Here is a 17,975-nt window from a genome sequence, read left to right on the forward strand (position 1 = left end):
ACAGATGAATCAACTGGGATAGAGTCAGGTGATGGATCTGCAGAACTGACAAGACCAAAGGAAACTCCTAAGAACTTCAGATGTTGACTAATGATTTGGTAAGTGTATATAAGCTGTGCTGTATCCCTTGGTTCTCTGCCACTCAGTGGGGTGGTGGCTCACCTCTGAGTTGTGATTAAAGCAAGCCTAGTGGTACCCATGTTGTGTGTGAATTTTGTCTTTAACACTGGGACACAAGAGGAAGGAGTCAGGAATCTCTTCTGCTGCCGGCAAGTAGGTGAGATCATCTGATGAGACCTGGACACAGGTAATTCCAGACACAGATCTGAAAGTGCTCTTGTGTTTAAATAAAAAAAAAAAATTACATACTGGTAAGGAAGTTAAGAAATTTGGTAAGAATGGAAAATATGGTCAGCATTGGAAGGGGGAGGGGGGGTGCCCCTTGCTGAGTTTTTAGAGAATTGGGGAAAAGATTCCCCTGGCACAGGCTTTGCAGAAATGAAAACTGATTATTTTGTGCCAGGAGGAATGGCCATTCCTGACTCATACTACAGGAAGAGTACTAATGGATTTGTGGCCTCCTAGAGGAACTTGTAACCTCATAACTCTAGTTAAACTTCGGCAGAACCACCTCAGATTTTCCTTAGTGCGTGATTTCCTTGAAGAGTCAAGTCCAGGTCTGTGGCATAAGGTAACCCATCCCCTGTTTGGGATCCAGATGTGATTGATTTTTAATTCAGGCTTACCTGCTGTTAGAGATTTTTATTTTTTGGTCCAAATAGGGAAATGCTGGTTGTGTGCATTCTTTTGTTCTTTCCTAGAGTGGTGTTCCATGTTTAGTTATTTGCTCCTTACAAAAATAAATTACAGGTGTCTATGAAACTGGAGGTATTAATGTTGTTGTGGTTGAATGTAGCAGTGGAGCTAACTTTATGTATTTAAATCAAGAGAAACACAATGTAATTTCACTTAAAGTCTGCTCTTGTGAGGGGTGGATTCTACCCTGATAAGCATTTAAAAACAAAATAATCCATGAAGAAGTATAGGTAGAGCCCCTGAACTGGTGTAAGGCAGAGAACCTCTCGCTGATATCAACGAGTAGTGGAACCCAGACTTAGTACAGAGCGAGTGTTGTAAAAGAAGCCAGGAATGTCTCTCTGCGGATGACTGTCCTCTCTGGGTTGTGGAGGTTATTGCCATCAGTGTACCAGAGAGGTGCTGGTAACCCTCTGTGGATGCAGTGAGATGCTCACTTGTCACCACAATCCATTCACAGGAATTTCAGACCTGTGCCATTTCAGGAATGAGGCCATCTGAACCATGTTCAATAGATGATGGAAATATGACTCTTAAAGTAATGTAACCCCCTCAGTAGCTGCATCCCAGATCTCTTTGTGAGTCTCTAGAGGCCCTAGGCCCAAGAGAGGGGGACTACTGCTCTGAACTGAGGTTCAAAGGGATTCACTGAGGGATCAGGCACAGGCTTAGTGGGAACCTGCACCCTCCTTCTGCATTCTCTGTCCCTGAGCCATGCTGAGGATTTATCTTTCTCTGGTTCTTGACGGTGCTGTCCAACCCCAAGGAAGCCCACCACACTGGGATATACAATTCTTTTGAAAGGATCCAGGTACTGAGCAGTCTTGCAGGGTGCCACAAGTGGGAGGCGTGTCTTGAAAATGGGAGGCATCAGGCAGTGCCCATGCTGGTGAAAAGGCAGAGTGGGTGGGCCTGACTCTGTCCCCTCGGGTTGTGGGTGCTGGGCTGGGCAGGGGGACCCGTGGGTGGCACTCCCTGACATAGGGGTGGCGTTTGTCTGTGTTGCTCAAAGTGGCTGAGAAAGGGGAGCAAAGCCATGACACTGGGAAAATTGGATTATGGCCATTTCAGAGGCCAAGCAAAGCTGATCAGAGAAAGAGAGGTAAAGAATGCATTGATTTGCAATGGTTTTGGTTTTCTACCGAAAACCAAGGAAACATAGCCCCAGGATGTTTACTGGTTCAGAGCTGCTAACAAAGTGAGAAAAAACATTTTCTGGCCATGTCAGACCTGTGAGATTCCAGGACTCACTAATGTGCAGATTTTTTCCTCCAGCACAGAGGAGCACAAATGCTGTGGATCCTAAATGTTTCCAGAAGTACTGCGTAGAAGGTGCTGTGGCAATCTTGGGCTCCATGTGCTTGGGATGGTGTTATGCTATGTGATGCTTGTGTGGAGGAAGAGAAAATGGTGAGTTGTTGAGAGCATTTTTTCCCAAACTTCTGTATTAGCTGGCTGCTCTAAGCCATGAAGCTTTTCGAGGTAGGTTATTCTGTGGTGCAGAGTTAGTTACTGGCCAGACTCCTCTGAGATTTCTGCTGTAAGATGTTTGACTTGGCCTCTCAATTCATGGGTTAGCTAAGTGTTACATTGCTAACTTGCTAAGCTAAAAGTGACCCTGCCTCAAAAGAGCAGACCCAGCAACAGATATGGGAAGAGCAAGTCAGAAAGTGAAAATGCCGAGGGATCAGATTGTCACAAAAAGGGAGAACTGCAAGAGTGATATCTCTCTCCCTACCAGTGAGCCAAGGAGAAGAAATCACCCTGCTAGGTGATGCCATAGATCCCAGATGTTCACCTTGGCCAAGGTGTCCCAGCAACTCAGACCGTGGTGAGGAACCTACTGAGCTTTCTTTGGAGAAAGAGGTCAATCTGTCCCATCTGCTCTCTGGCACTGCCAGCGTGCGTGTTGTCAGCACGGGCAGGAGTTTTGCCTGTCAGGGCTCTGGATATGTATTCAGCACCAAACAGAGCACCAAGACTGTCCCCTTCCCTGGGCAGGGATGGGCAGGAGAGCCCAGTGCTGGTCCCTGCCAGACATGCTGAGAGAGGAGGACAGGAGGCTCTCCTGGCCCTGCAGTGCCATGCCCAGTTTTGGTCCCTTTGGTCTGCCAGAGTTGGGTCTGCTTTCCAGCATATGCAGAGCAGGCAGGTCAGGGCCAAGAGGAGACGAGCCATGGGCAGCCAAGCAGAGCCCAGCCGAGGGGTGCGGGGTGCCTAGTTTTTGGACAGAGCTCTCTGTGCCCACAATTCCCATGTGCAGCCAGGTGTCTGCACCCCACAGTGCACCAGGTACTGCCCTGCACCCTCACCCCCACCCAGCACCACAACTGTGATGCGGCCTTGGCAACCTTCTCTCTCCACAGGCACCTCAGTTTGAGAAACTGGCCCAACAGCAGAGCTGCCCCTTGCACCCAGATAGCCATCCTGCACATCCCAGCACCCACTGAGAGCCAGACCCAACACCAGCAGCCACCATCTGTGCCTGGAAAACTGGCCCATCTGCCACAGAGTACCAGGGAACTGGCTTCCTACCAGCCAGGCCAGCTGCTGGGCTTCAGTGATGTCATGGTTTAAACCTGGCCAGCAACCAGGCACCATGCAGCTACTTGCTCACTCCCCCCCACCCAGAGGGATGGGAAGAAGCATCAGAAAGAAATGTAAAACTCCAGGGTTGAGATAAAAATTTTATTATTTTATAGGTAAAGCAAAAGCCATGCATGCAAGGAAAGCAAAGCAAGGAATTCATCCACCACTTCCCATGGGCAGGCAGGTGTTCAGCCATCGCCAGGACAGCCGGGCTCCATCATGTATAATGGTTACTTGGGAAGACAAACGCCATAATGCCAAATGTCCCCCCCTTCCTTCTTCTTCCCCCAGTTTATATACTTAGCATGTCGGCATATGACATGGAATACCTCTTTGGCTAGCTTGGGTCACCTGTCCTGGCTGTGTCCCCTCCCAGTTTCCTGTCCTCCTCCAGCCCCCTTGCTGGCAGGGCCCAAGGAACTGAAAAGCCCTTGATTTAGTATAAACATCACCCAGCAACAACTAAAAGCATCAGTGTCCTATCAACATTGTTCTCGCATCACAGCCAAAACGCAGCACTGTACTAACTGCTAAGAAGAAAATTAACTATTCCAGCTGAAACCAGGACAAGTGGTCAACCATTTATTGCTGAAGAACAGCACAAGAATAAATACAGAGCAGTAGCACAATTGTCTGGGTCCTAACAGCAGCAAACCCAGGAATTTTGCCAGTTCTGGGCTGTACTTCATACTGGGGCATGCTGGGAGATGGCCATGGGACCTGCTGACTGTGAAAACTGGGGTATGTAGCATGAAAAGGACAAACTGACCCTGAACAGAGTGTAGTGAGATCTGGAATGGGGACGTTCTTGGGCTGATGCATGGGGTTTCTGACAGGCCAGTCAGAAACACTCTGCAGGCCCATTTAATGGAAATTATGGGTTAATCCACAAGTGGACAGCCTGGTTACTGGGAAGGTGCTAGACCAAACTGTTCCGTCTGCTCCTGCAGCCCCACTATTGGGAAGGTAACCACGGAGCTCCCATGCCCCAGCCCTGGGAGCCCTAAAGAGCTGTCCTAAGGACTGTTGGGTCATCCCAGAACCCCCACCTGCTGGCTGCCTAGTAGCCGTGTCAGTGGGCACTCCTGCCCTCCCTCCAATAGAAATCCTTGGGTGCCCCTGATGCAAGAAAATATAGTGAAAAACTTGAAACTGCTGCAGGCAGGAGCTGCATAGATAACAGAAACATCAACACACAAGCTGGAGCCTCACTGCCTGTAGAGACGCTCTGGGGCTTGGCCTGCTCAGCACTTCAAGGGACAGTTAGTAAGATGTAGGTGAGCCCCACAAGAATGTAAATAAGGAGCCTTCTGATAAGGACCTGCTAACTGCTAAAAGAAAACAAACTACTGAAGTGATAAGACTCAAGGATACTCAGGTAAAATAATTGTGGTAGTGGGAGATTGTGACCACCTACTCAAATGGCCCCCCCCCCCGAAAAGGGTGGATCCCCCTCTTGGGGAGTGTGCGTAGTGAATGTAGAATGAACTGTACCTTTAAATTGAAGCGAGAAAGCAGCTAACCCATAATTATTAGGTGTAGACTTTGGGCAGAACTAACCAACTTCACTGTATATATATGTATTATGAGTACAATTAAGTGTGCAAGTTGGGAGGAGTGATCCCCCTTGCACCCAGTGCCACAGTAAACACACCTGCTTTATTACTCTCCTTGGGTTGTAGAGTACAATTCCGCACGTCAAGGGGTATGGCCCTGGGAACTGGGGGAGAAGCTGGCATATGGCTGAAGAACTGCTAGAGAGGGAGGAATGTGGGTGTCACAACTGGGGGAGAGGGGCCACTACTGGTTGCTTCTCTGCTGCTTTGCTCATTGCTGCGGGGATGGGATGCATCCCCAGAAGGGGAAGGGAGAGTTGCCCTGGGACTCTTGCCAGTAGGTCCCCAAAGGAGCCAGAGCCTGCTGTCCTGAAGGCCAGGGCGAGGCAAGCAGCTGAGATAGGGGTTTCAGGGAGACCCTCCTCTCCTCTCCTGGCCCCCATACCCCTGTGCTGCTGAGAGCTGGGGAAAGCTCTCCAGGCTGGGGGAGGCAGCCCTGGCACAGCCGCCTGCCCAAGGGCAGCTGCCTGTGGGAGAAGCGGCCCCAGCTGGGATGTGTCTCACATTGTGGGGTCACTTCTTCAGGGAAACCTGCAGCCCTTCCCCGTGGCGGGGTGGCCCCACCAGCTGTGCTGCAGGGTACAGCCTGTGGCCCTGCCTTGTGGGGGCTGTGGTGGTTTTAACCCCTACTCGCAGCCTCTCCCCCTGGCAGGCTCTGGGGGGACACAGGTTCCCCAGGAGAGACCCACCCAGCCTGCGGCACTACCAGGAGCCTCGCTTGCTTTTCAGGGCATTCACAGGTCGTTCTATCTGGGCTTCTTCCCATCCATGGCTGCCTGGCAGGGCTGGCGCTTGCTGTCAGCTCTGCTCTTGGCTGACTGCTTCTTAGGATTTGACTATTTGTGTAGTGGCACTTTGCTGTTGACACAGCTGGACGGGCTACAGCCAGCTGCCAGTGAGATGGCACTACTGGAGCTGGTGCAGCGTGCTGAGGTCCCACTGGAATCCCAGCTGTCACACACAGATGCAGTCGTCTTGGCTGACTAGCAGCTGAGAAAGACAGCAGTGTTGAACAAGCTCTCACAGGGAGTAGGTACCGGCATGTTCTTGCACCTGTTTGGTATTCTCTGATAACATGTGAACCAAGTGACTGGCTGCAAGGTTTGAAGGGGGACAAGTGAGGTGTGGCTCTTGGGAGAGAAGACACTGCTTGGATTCCAGCAGATACAGTGCTGCCTCATTCTGGACTCCAAGGCTCAATTTTGTAACCTAGTTTCTATGCGCTATAAAAGCAAACCATGGATAACGGAGAGCACGAGTTTGTGCTGATGCAGCCAGTGTCATAAGCCTACTCACTGATGTGCCAGAAGGTGTATGTGCCTACATGAACAATGCCGAACTCCATAAAGGCAGTCCTAACTGCCCTGCCTTCCCCTGCCTGTTTTAAGTTGTTGGATTTCTCCTTTACCAGCAGCACCTATATCACCTCCTTTCTATAGCAAAAGCAAGCCGCTAAATACCTTCTCCAGGGGAGCAGTGCTGCACTTTCCCAAGGCGTTTTTGGGCTCTCTAAAGAGTACAAATGTGAGGGGTCATTGTTCTCGCCACAGAAAGCAGAACTTTTATGGTATCACATGGCTACCAGGGCAAGGTGAGAAACACCAAGAGAATTCCTTCCTGGCACCTGCTCCAGGGGAGCAGTGCTGCACTTTCCCAAGGTGAGTTTAGGCTCTGCACAACTGCAAAAGTGTTGGGTTAGTTTTCTCACCCCAGAAAGCAGGTAGCAGAACTCTTCTGGTGTCCTTCACATGGCTACCAGGGCAACGTGAGAGCCAAGAGAAGTGCTTCTTGGCACCTTCTCTGGTGGAGCTGTGCATGGGTGGTGCCATGGAGCATTTTGGCTCCAGATGAGTGCAAAAGTCAGCGGTTTTGTTTCTTACTCCAGAAAGCAGGTAGCAGAACTTTGGATGCAGGGAAAGGAAGGGGACAGTTGCTTACTTTGGACACTTCAATGAAGTGATATATATTATATATGTGTGTGTGTGTATATATGTATATATACACATACATAAATATATATAAAAAAATAAGGAACAGATCCACTTTCTTAGTCCTCAGTACAGTATGAACAGTGGACTTGTGGTGATGAGAATTTCAGTAAAACTTCACTTCTCTTTTTGTAGTTGGGTGTGTCTGTGGTGGGTTTTTGTCTGCAGACTTTCCAATGGTGCCTGCCATAATGGTGTACATTACTAATACGGTTGTTATTTTGCTCCGCTTCCTGTCTAACCAAACCATTCAAGCAACTGTTAAATTTAACAGAGTTACTAACATTTTCATTCTTAGGTCAAATCTGTGATGTTTATTAACTAATGTCTTGATTTTTACTGTACAGATTTTATCAAAAAGGGAGCTGCAAGGATTGGACAAAGAACGACAGACACAGCTGGAGCAGATGTTTAGAGGCATCACAACTATTGTGGCTGACAAGTGTGTGAATCCTTAAACAAAGCGGCCATAGACAGTGATCAGTATAGAAAGAGCCATGAAGGATATTCACTACTCCGTCAAGCCGCACAGGAGCACAAAGCAGCAGGTTGGTTTTCTCACGACATGAGCTGCTGCTCAGAGGTGGCTCTTCAAGCCTGATTTCTCCCTGCACAGCCACGGAGGGGTGAGCAGAGCACTGCGGTCTGAAGCCTGCAGAGCGGTTACTCAGCTGGCTGGCAGCTGCATGCTGGGTACAAGCAGCTTCTGAAACTCACGCAGTTTGTTTTCTAACAGTGTGGGGAAGGGAGAAAGAAAGAAAGAAACCAATTAAAGCAGCAAGAAGCAACAGTGGTATGCCTGGAACAGAAGGAAGTTTTATCGTTTATTTTAATTAAGGTGGTGAATCAGGCTTTGCATCTGAGCCACGTGGGTTTCTGTTGTTTTGCAGTATGGCTGCTATTGAACGTGATTTTGGACAGGCTTGTTAAGTATTTGAAGTGGTCACAAACAGCCAGACCTCTGCCTTTTCTTGCTGCTCTACCAAGGGAGTGTAAACCATACTCCCTGCAGCAGGGTGACAATGATCAGTGCTGAGAACTGTGTCTGGAGCTAATGCAAAGGATTTGGATTTTGGTCTGTGCGAGGGTTTGTAAGCATGTGTGTCAATGCTCTTTCCTCTTCATGTCGTGACAGGCACTGGAAGTGATCAGACAGTTAAAGGAAACGATGCAGATCGAATGTGCTCACATGAGGCTGCGATTTATCCTTCCAGCAAAGGAGGGGAAGAAACTGAGAGAGAAGCTCAAGCCCCTGATTAAAGTTATTGAGAGTGAAGATTTGCACAAACAGCTGGAAACTGGGAGTAATAAAGCAGTCCTTGGGTGTCATACTTGATTTGACTACCACCTGTACCTTTGACTAGATGATGAATGAATATGTGGAAGATGTTGAGATAAACTGCAGGTTTACCAGAGGTTCTAAATCAGAGGTGTGCTTTGTGGTTTTAATGTCACCTAATCCTAGTGAGGTCAGCGTGCAAGTAGCCTTTATTGTACAGAGGTTGCTGCTTCAACCTGCGGAGGAGCAGTGTTACTCCTCTTAGCAGTGATTATCCTACAGCACAGATAAATTTCTCTGCATGTATGGAATGTTACTCTTCATTTGGTGGGTCAGGCCTGTATTTGACAGCAGTTAATTAGGTTTTGAAAAAATAGTCTATGGCAAAGCAGAATTTGGTATTAGCAAGTGTCTTTCCGAGACCAGATTAGAATCTAGCAACCCCAGCTGTCAAAAGACATGCCCAGCATGGGTAAATGGAACTGCAGAGCCTCTGTGGAAAGATTACTTGATAGAAATTGCTTATCAATTCTGCAAATTCCTTCTTAGTCACTAAAGCATTTTTATTTTTAATGAAAATTAATGTGAGACCTTGAAAAGGGTCTAATGACAATCAAATACTATGGCTTGACTGATGACATGTGAAAAATTTCAGGTGTGCCTTATTGACCCAGGCTGCTTCAGAGAGATTGATGAGCTGATACGGAGTGAGACAAAAGGGAAAGGAACCCTGGAAATGCTGAGTCTGAAAGACGTGGAGGAAGGAGACAAAAGCTTGAATGAAAGCCTTCCCACAGCAGTTCTACTTGCAACAACATTCTATGAAATGACTGGTGGTAGCCATGCTCTTCTGTTCGGCCTTCATGTTTTTTCCAATCTCCTGCTGCCAGATATTTCCTGACACTAGTCCTCTGGGATTTTCCCATGCAGTGTAGTTTTTTTTATCCTTCTACACTTGCTTGGTTTACAAATGTGTTTGTCTGCAGGAACATTTTGTGTCAGTTGCACTAATGAGGCCTGAGTTAAGATGTGGTAGAAAAGTGACTCTCACTTTGGTTTACTTTAAAGGTTGCTGTTGAAGAGTGTTGGGCCGATACGGTGCCCATCGTTGCTATCTGGAGCTGTCAGTGCTGAGCGGCAGGTTGCATAGATCGCTACGGGGTGAGTTTGTGAGGAGAGGAACCTTCAGAAGAGAGCTGCATTTTCACTTCTGAGCAGTTGCAAAGCATGGATCGTGCCTAAAAATTGATCTGCTGGCAGCACGATCACTGACTTGGGCTTCTGCAGTTAGCTGCTTGATAATTCGAGTAAAGGACCATTCTTAAAGATTTCCTATGCTGGATAGAGGACTACTTGCTGACTTAGAAAAAATGTTCTCCTCCAAATAACTTATTTGTGACACATATTTAGCTACCCTAAGGAAAACGAATTATCACCTATTTATATATTATAGATACAGAAAGACAGTATTTTTGTGAATGGTATAGGAGGTGCCTCTGGCCACAGCTATGCTTTTAGTGGGCCGAAGGGGTGGCCTGCGCTTGTGAGCTGTTCATTCCATGGCATCAGTGAGAATCTCCGACAGGCATGGGTGGCCTCTGCCCATTGAGCTGGACAGGCTTTTGTTGGGCCGCCGTTCCCCAGCAGGAGCGGTTTGGTTGTGCCCCGTTTTAGTGCGACACAGAGCAATCCTGGCAGCTGTCCTTTCTCCTGTCGCTGTTTATGCTGCTTTCTAATACCTGCCCAGCATTTCCAGGCAGCTCCTGAGGCACAGGATCTAGTTGGTGATAATTCCATGAGATCTTGTCTCAGCTGTGTTAAACAAATGCTTTTTAGTGGAACTGGTGTGTTTCAAAGAGGGGAAGAGAGGACAGCAAGTGGAGGAGGAGAGACAGAAAATGCAAACCACCAGGCAAAGCCCCTGTGCTTGGGTGACCGAAAGCTCAGCCAGCAGGGATTTACGGAGCCTCCAGCGTGACGTACCCCTTCCCATGCTAACAGCAGGCAGCAGGTCAGGAGCTGCAGGCTAGCCAACGCCTCGATGTCTCTCCCAGGCGAGTGCTGTGTTCATGATTGGCTGTTCACTCTTAGTGCGCCCGACTACCTGCTACATGAGAACTGAAGGGAGCTCTGGCTTGTGCTGCTGACGTGACCTTTTCCTTTGTAGCATGAACAGCATGGGAAGTCTCTAGAATTTAGGCAGGGAGGGCTGAAGACAACTGAAAGCGGAGAGGTTTGACGTGTGAGGTGCAGGGGGCCTGTGGGACTAGACCCTTAGTCAAAGGCTTCCTCCTGGAAGCTGATTTCTGCAGGCGCCTGTTGACACGAGCTTGTACAAGCCTGGCTCACATTTCTTGAGCAATATTTTGGAAGGACCATCCACTCGAGAGTCTTGAGTTTTGCTGAGGGCCACTGAAATGGACATCCTTGAGGCATTTTAGCCATTCTTCTAAAAAGCTCTCTCTTCCCCCCCCCCCGGTAACCTGCCATGATGTTTAAATGCTGCCTAGGACAGTGTAGTGGCATAATGACTCTATTTGCCACGTGGGCCCCGCCTCAGTGTGGAGATCTCTACATGCATGGACAGACTGGCCAGGTTCCTTGTGGGCACAAAGCCTTCACTGCTTGTCTTTCAAAGGGCCATCTCTTTATGCACATTTTTATGAAGCACAGAAGATGGTAATGTCTGTGTGTAGCCTGTCATGGGCCATTGGCGTTAACATGCAATCCATCAGTCTGCAAATGAGGTGCTGAGTAAGAGCCTGGGATGATCCTGTGTCAGTAACACTGGATTTCAGAATCCTCTAATTTCTTTGTTTCCTATGTTCAGCAGCTAGAGCACCATAGGACGGCTACACATTAAAGATCTCGAGTTACAGAAACTTATTCAGAGCTGATCTAAAAGCTTGGTGCTAGGAAGGCAGTTTCCCTCTATAAGGAGTCTTTTTCTGCAAATCAAAGATTGAGGGTTATCCTCCTCTCTGGTAGAGGGAGCTTGGTTTTATTTCTTAACAAATAAATGTACATGCTTGCATTCCTCGCCGTGTCCGTAGCTGAGCCAGAACGCGTGGGAAGGACAAGACCAAAACCCAGTCTCAGCAGCTGGTCTATAGAACTAGAGCTAGACCTCCCAGCGTAGCCATTCCCTGCCTGAGGCACTGATGTTGCAGAGGCACATGGCGAGGCAGGAACGGGCTCCTGGTGCCATGTGAAACCAGCCAGCAGCTGCCAGAGTGCGGGGGGCTGTTTGGGTCCACGGTGCCAAGATGTTTTCCCTGCAAGTGTCCTGGCCCGCGTCTGGTGGGGCTTGGAGAGGTCCCCCAGCTGGGCGGGCTGCAACTGCTGCAGCCACGGTGCTGGGACCGCGCTGCCCACCCTGCCTTGGGCTGCCTCAGTAACTGGTTATTCATTCGCCTGTGGCCCGCAGAAGCGGAGAGGAGGGGGCCGTGGGTGGCGATGGCTGAGCAGGAGGCGCTGGCCGAGCAGGAGGTGTGTGCCATGCGGCACTGGGAGGTGCCACCGTGACAGTTCCGCCAGTGCAGGGAGTGAGCTCAGCTCTGTGATGTCACAGCCCGTGTCACAGCCTGCCAACGTCCTAACAGCCCGGCAACGTCTCCACCGGGCAGTAGAGCCACGACGGCTGCCACGTGCGCAGCCAGGCTGGAGGGCCGAGGCAGGAGCAGCGGCACCATGCGGGGCCGCAAGGCAAACCTCAGCCAGCGCGCCCAGGAGCTGTGTGCCGCCGTCGCCTTGCAGGGTGCTGCCCCTTGGGCTTCTTGTGGGGACGGCCTGGGGCGGGCGGGTGGCTCTCGGTCCCCTCGTTGTGGACGGCCTGGGGCGGGCGGGTGGCTCTCGGTCCCCTCGTTGTGGACGGCCTGGGGCGGGCGGGTGGCTCTCGGTCCCCTCGTTGTGGACGGCCTGGGGCGGGCGGGTGGCTCTCGGTCCCCTCGTTGTGGACGGCCGGGGGCGGGCGGGTGGCTCTCGGTCCCCTCGTTGTGGACGGCCTGGGGCGGGCGGGTGGCTCTCGGTCCCCTCGTTGTGGACGGCCTGGGGCGGGCGGGTGGCTCTCGGTCCCCGCGTTGTGGACGGCCTGGGGCGGGCGGGTGGCTCTCGGTCCCCGCGTTGTCCTGCACGGTACTAACAGCGCCTTTGTGTCCCCCAGAGCAAGGCAGGAAGTTTTGCGTGCAGCCGCGTGAGGAAAAGCGCAGTGGGACCGGAGTGCGGCTCCCCCGCCTGCGTGAGGCTGTGCAGGAGGACGTCCGTGCCCGGGGCCATAGCCAGCAGGTACCGTCGGGTCCCTCCTGCTCTGCCCCTGCCTGGCGCTGGCCCTGTCGGGAGCGGGCTGCACAGGGCAGCACTAGGCTGGGACTGGCCCCAGGCTGGTGGTGATTGTTCTCTCTGCCCCTCTCGTGCCCGCAGCACAACAGACGCACCGTCTCTGAGACCTGCAGAGCGCCGAAGTCCTTGGGGGCCGCTTTGGCCAACAAGACAGGGCCCAGCGCGCCCGGGCTGCTTGCAGGGGGCTGGGGCTGTGGGAAGGCTCAGAAGGACAGGGTGGGCGGTAGAGTGACCTGGTGCCGGCACAAGGACAGCCCCCCAGGGCTGGTGTGGTGCAACGGGCGGTGTTTGTGTGTGGTCCCACGGGTCCCTTTCCACTGCGGGACCCACCCGTGCAGATCCTCCTTGAGCTCCCTGAGCAGATCTGTTGTCCCGGCAGTGCTCCCGGCTGTCCCAGCCTGTGTGTGCCCAGGGCTGCCCGGGTTCCTGCAGCTCCAGCCGCATCCCTGAGAGAGAGATGCTGGCCCTGCCCTGCCCTGCCCTTCACTGCCCGTCCCGAGGTTACAACCCGGTTATAAGCCCCGCTGCGGTGACAGAGACCCTGGCCCCGCAGAGCTGCCTTTGCCCGGGGGCCTCTTGCAGGGCCAGCGGCGGGCGGGTGCGGGGGGTGGTGGTGGTGCTGCTGCTGCTCTCCGGCACCCCCGCAGCTGGGGCACTGACGGATTCGATTGACGCCCAGCCCTGGGTCTCAGTTAGGCAGCGCCCCTAAGTCCGGTGTCCCCAGCTCCACCCTGGGGGCGGTTTTGCAGGCAGGACCCCCTTGTGCCGCGGGCGCCCAGCAAGCTCTGCCTCCAGCCTGCTGAATGCTCGCATGCCCATCCAGGTGGCCCAGGAGAAGCTCCAGGCCGACATCTATGAACGGGTGAACACCTGCAACATGCTGCTGCACCAGGTGAGGCAGCGGAGACAAGTGCGGGAGGAGCTGCAGAGGCGGCTGCAGCAGCTGCAGGATGCTGCGATGCCTGACAAGCGGCAGCAGGCACAGGCGCAGGTACCTGGGACCCCCTCCTGGGCTGGCAGCACCTGCAGAGGGCTCTAATCCAGCCCCTGCACCCCCTGGCTGGCCTCTGGGCTCGGCATGCGGGGTCACCCCCTGTACCCCCCCACCTCTGCCCCAGGCCATTCGCCAGCTGGAGAAAAACATTGAGAAGGTGCTCCTCAAAGTCCACACTGGACAGAAGGTGACCGCCCTGTACCTGGCGGTGCGGGATGTCCTGAGGAAGGTGAGCTCCTCCCCACCGTGCCATCGTGCCACCTGCTCCCCCAGCAGAGACAAGGAGGTGCCCCAGGGGCAATGCTGGTGGGACGCCCCCCTCCCAGATCAAAGAGGTCCTCCTGCTCCCCTCCATCTGCTGTCACAGCACGGGGGACCCCTGGGGCTCACTGGGGTGACGTGCTGTGGCTCCCTGTGTCCCAGGAGCTGGCCCACCTGCCTCCGCACCTGGACCTTCTGTGCAAGATGGCCGAGCTGTATGGTAGGGAGCTCCAGGACATGGATCTCATGGCCTTGGAGGCCTGCAAAGCCGCTGACAGAGCCAAGGTGAGATGGCCAGGGGCACCTCGGGGCCCTTTTCCACCCTCCAGAGCCCACCGACGGCACCATGTGCCCCGGAGCTGCTGAGTGTGCCTTCAACCAAGAGCAAAAGAGCCGGAGCTGGGCTTGCCCACAGCGCCCCGATGGCTCCATAGCTCCTCCCGGGTGTCGCTCTTGGGCCGGGCTGCCCTGGGGCTGGGGACAGCCTGCCCGAAGCCCCAGCTACGGCGAAGGCAGCACGCTCCACCCGCCAGCCCTCCTTGCCCACTATCCTTCCCAGCCTGTCTACTTGGCGGGGGGGCTGGTCATTGCTGACCCTGGCCATCCCACAAGTTCAGCTGGCTGCCAAAGGTCCGTTCCAGCTCTGACAGCCACTTCTCCCTTCTCTGACACGCTCCAGAAGGACGCAAACAGGACGCGCAGCCGGATCCTTGCGGAGAGAGCGCGCATGTACCGCTCCCGGGCCACCCAGGAGGTCTCTGCAGACACAGGGTGGCGGGAGGAGATGTACCAAAGGCACCTGAGAGCGGTGAGCTGGGGGTCCTGGCACAGGCCAGGCTGTGGGCAGACGGCACGCATCAGTGCCGGGCCCCACACGGGTCGGGGGCCTGCAGGGCCAGCTCCCCCCGGGTGTCAGCAGCGGGGGGGGTGACACTGCACATCCTTGCAGCAGGAGAGGCACGAGCTCACCGTGGACTCCCCGACCCCGGCCTCACAGGACCAGCTCGTGGGTGAGTGCCTGGCGGGGTGCAGGGGGGTGGGACGCGGGCACAGCCGCAGGCATCCTTCCCTGACGCTTCCCTCCCACCCCAGGCACCAGTCTGGAGGCCCTCAGGTCCCAGATGGAGCACGAGGCCAGGGTCACGCAGAAGTTGGAGCAGGCCAAGGCTGCGCTGCAGTGCTCCAGGACCTGGGTAACGTGAACCCCCCCTCTGGTAAAACCCACGGCTGCTCAGGGCCCGGGGAGCTGAGAGCCCTCTGCTTGCCTTGTTGCATTGTGGGCTTCTCTGCCCTCCTCTGCCTCGGGAGACCCCCAGAGGCCCTCTGGGGCGGGCAGGGATGGCACCACTTCTCCGTGACATGAGCTTGCAGCCGTCCACGGTGCACACGGCTCCCCGAGGCCACGGCCTGGGTCCTGTACCCTGCAGGAGCACCGGGGGCTGAGTCCTCGCGCTCTCCCCCGGCCAGGACATACCCGGCAGGCTCCTGGAACAGCAGAAGTCCTCGGCGGACCTGGAGCAGTGCATCAAGGAGGGCGAGGAGAAGAAGCAGGCACTGGCGGAGAGGCTGCACGAGCTGGAGCTGAACCTAGCTAAGCTGAAGTTTCACCAGCCCTCGAACACAAGCAGGTGTGCAGTCGTGTCCACCGGGCCACGGCCCTTGGCGGGGGGGGACACGTGTGTGCCAGGCGTCCCGACACAGCAGGGCACCCCTTCCCACGTCCCACTGCAGCCGCCCACCCCTCCTGTGCCGCCAGGTTTTCTGAGCAGGGGGCTCCCCCAGCTCTGGGCCTGGCAGAGCACCCAAAGCTCCCGCTGTGGCGGCAGGAGGACCCCCGCTTCTGGCCTGGCGTGGGAAGTGGTACCAGCAGCGTGGAGCTGGGTTGCAGGCAGCACCTCTGCTCTGCATTGGCAACCTGAGCAGCTTTTGCAACAGCTCTAGGGTGTTCCTGCCCCCCCTGTGCACTTGTATGGATGTGAATGTGCTTGGCTCCAGGGTGCTGGAGGAGGAGCTGCGGCTGAAACTGCAGTGCCAAGAGGCTCGGCTGGAGGACATGCGGGCCCAGATGATGAGGAGCAAGGATGATCTGCTCAAATGTGAAGTCAACATCGACAGCCTTTTCGTCCGCCTGCAGGGCATCACCGTGCCCGGCCAGGTACCCACATGGCGCTGGCATGAGCTTGGCCCCGGCCACTGCCCGCTGGTGCAGCAGCACGGCGTGGTGACGCTTGGTGCAGCCACTGCCCCCCCCCCCGTGGCTCGTTTTCCCCACCAAGGTGGTTGTTCTCTCTCTGACTCCAGGAGGATCCTGTCAAGGCCATGGCGGTGGAGGAGAAGCTGCAGCACTGTGAGCAGAAGCTGCGCTACCTGGTGCAGCAGGTGGCCAGCCTGCCCCACGACTGGCGCAGCCCCAACAAGGACAACAAGGTGCGCGGGGGCTCCACCCCTGCTGTGGCCTTTGGGCACCCGCACGGGGCTTTCCCATACGGCCCATCCCAAGCGTCCTCCCAGCTGGCAGGATGGAGGTGGCGCCAGGGGAGAGCCATGGAGCAGCTCAGCCCCGGTGGCACGGGGCACTGCAGGGTGTGCCCTGCGCGGGGACCTCGAGGTGGGGCAGCCCTTGGCTTGGAACACCCACCTCCCCTTCAGCAAGTAACCCGGAGTGTCTTCCACAGATTTTTGCCAAGGTCCGTAACGTAATAGAGAAAACCACCAGAGATCATCCACAGAACCTGAGGGTTTCCTTGGAGGATGCGGACAGCAGCCAAGGTAGGAGAGCACAGCGAGGACACGTGCCACAGCAACCGTCCCAGCCCCTGCCCATGGGGATTCCTGGGCATCCTTGCCTGTCTTCCACTGTCCCAGCAGAGCCCAACCCACGAGCTGCTTGTCCCAGGTGCTGTGGGACAAGGAGGGAGAGCCTTGGCTTCAAAATCACCTGGTTGTGGCCTCCTCCTGTTGGATGTTCTTGGGGGAGACCACGAGCTTTTGGCAGCTCACTACTGTGTTTTGAACAAAGCGGGAGCTGTACCCACCACCCCCCGGCTCCAGGCCTTTCTGGGAAGCCCCAGCAGTGTTGAAGAGGGGCCACAGCGGTGGCAGCCCCAGGCTCTGCAGGTCCCCCTGGGATGCGGGGCTGGCAGAGCCAGTCGGCAGTGCCTGTGCCTCAGGGCTCCGCACGAGGGCTCTCTGGGATGCCACCAGCCCTGCAAAAGGTGCCGGCTCTGCCCAGGGACACGAGCACACAGAGCCTCCACAGCCCACTCCTCTCCACTCTCTCCTCCAGAGTCCTTGGATTCTGATGACGAATCCTGTGGCCTTGTCCTCACCCGGGAGGGCATCAAGAAGCAGGGGCTGCTCCTCATGAAAAGCAAGAAGCGTGGCAAGAAGTAGCAGTTTCTCCAGCAGACCTTTGCATGCCCCACAGCCACCCGCTGTGCTGGGCATGCCCCAGAGCCACCCGCTGTGCTCTTTGGCCGGCAGCTTTAATAAAGTAGATGTTTTGCGCTCCTCACAGGCCTGTGGTACACCTGGAATGGGGGGGTCGCTTCTGGCACCTGGGACGCCTGGGTGCTGAGCTGGCTTTGGAAGCACCCCCATCCCCGCCGCCCCTCACCCCGTTGCGCTCTCTGCAGAGGTGGGGATGGACCGGGGGGGGAACCGCTTTCGTGGCCAAAGCAAAGCTGGGGTCAGGGTGGCTCTCTCCCCCTTGCTCCCGTGGGGCAATCACCTTCGCGGGACCTCTGTGGCCCCAGACCACTGTGGGACCTCAAAGGGCTGTTGCCTGTCCAAGGCAGCTCTGGGGAAACGTGGGGCAGGGGCTGAGACCTGTCCAGGCATTGGACCTCAGGGTGGGGGTCTTCATGTGCATGCGTGGGAGCACAAGGGCAGACCCTGCCTTGGGAAGGGAGAGCCAAGTCTGAGCTGGAGCCCCCAGTCTGGGGCTGCCTGACCTGACCTGGCTGGGGACCCTTCCAGCTTCTGCCCTCCCCTGGCCCCCGCACACACGTTGTGCAACTCGTAGTGATAACCCTGACCTCAGAGCACACGTCGGGCGCTACCTCTGGGCTGCGGGGCAGTGCCTGCAGGTAAGG

General features: G+C 54.9%; 1 protein-coding gene across 10 annotated transcripts; it reads left to right on the forward strand.

Moving 5' to 3' along the window:
• Positions 1–1,641: 1,641 nt before the first annotated feature.
• On the forward strand, positions 1,642–17,395 carry LOC121096436 (coiled-coil domain-containing protein 183-like). Of its 10 annotated transcripts, none has more exons than XM_040612389.1 (15): positions 1,642–2,226; positions 2,558–2,647; positions 7,357–7,557; positions 8,145–11,777; positions 12,451–12,572; positions 13,450–13,617; positions 13,745–13,849; positions 14,044–14,166; positions 14,561–14,689; positions 14,831–14,891; positions 14,974–15,074; positions 15,349–15,509; positions 15,877–16,036; positions 16,183–16,308; positions 16,557–17,286. In XM_040612389.1, the coding sequence occupies exons 6-15, from the start codon at positions 13,504–13,506 to the stop codon at positions 16,959–16,961; spliced, it is 1,485 nt and encodes a 494-aa protein (XP_040468323.1). In that variant the 5' UTR covers positions 1,642–2,226; positions 2,558–2,647; positions 7,357–7,557; positions 8,145–11,777; positions 12,451–12,572; positions 13,450–13,503; the 3' UTR covers positions 16,962–17,286. The 10 variants fall into 10 exon arrangements, 9 of the variants coding, with proteins under 9 accessions (XP_040468323.1, XP_040468317.1, XP_040468335.1 ...); XM_040612383.1 differs by lacking the exon at positions 2,558–2,647 and having other exon boundaries at positions 8,145–9,449; positions 10,125–11,777; XM_040612401.1 differs by lacking the exon at positions 2,558–2,647 and having other exon boundaries at positions 8,145–9,219; positions 9,357–11,777.
• The last annotated feature ends 580 nt before the right edge of the window (positions 17,396–17,975 follow it).

Source organism: Falco naumanni, chromosome 1 (assembly GCF_017639655.2).
Source record: "Falco naumanni isolate bFalNau1 chromosome 1, bFalNau1.pat, whole genome shotgun sequence".
In the NCBI taxonomy this organism is placed as follows: domain Eukaryota; kingdom Metazoa; phylum Chordata; class Aves; order Falconiformes; family Falconidae; genus Falco; species Falco naumanni.

Coding starts and splice junctions, on each gene's coding strand:
- LOC121096436 (XM_040612365.1), top strand. CDS start 13,438: ATGCCCATCCAGGTGGCCCAGGAGAAGCTCCAGGCCGACATCTATGAA. Junction 13,850..14,043: donor TGCGGGATGTCCTGAGGAAG/GTGAGCTCCTCC, acceptor CCTGTGTCCCAG/GAGCTGGCCCACCTGCCTCC. Junction 15,510..15,876: donor CAGCCCTCGAACACAAGCAG/GTGTGCAGTCGT, acceptor GCTTGGCTCCAG/GGTGCTGGAGGAGGAGCTGC.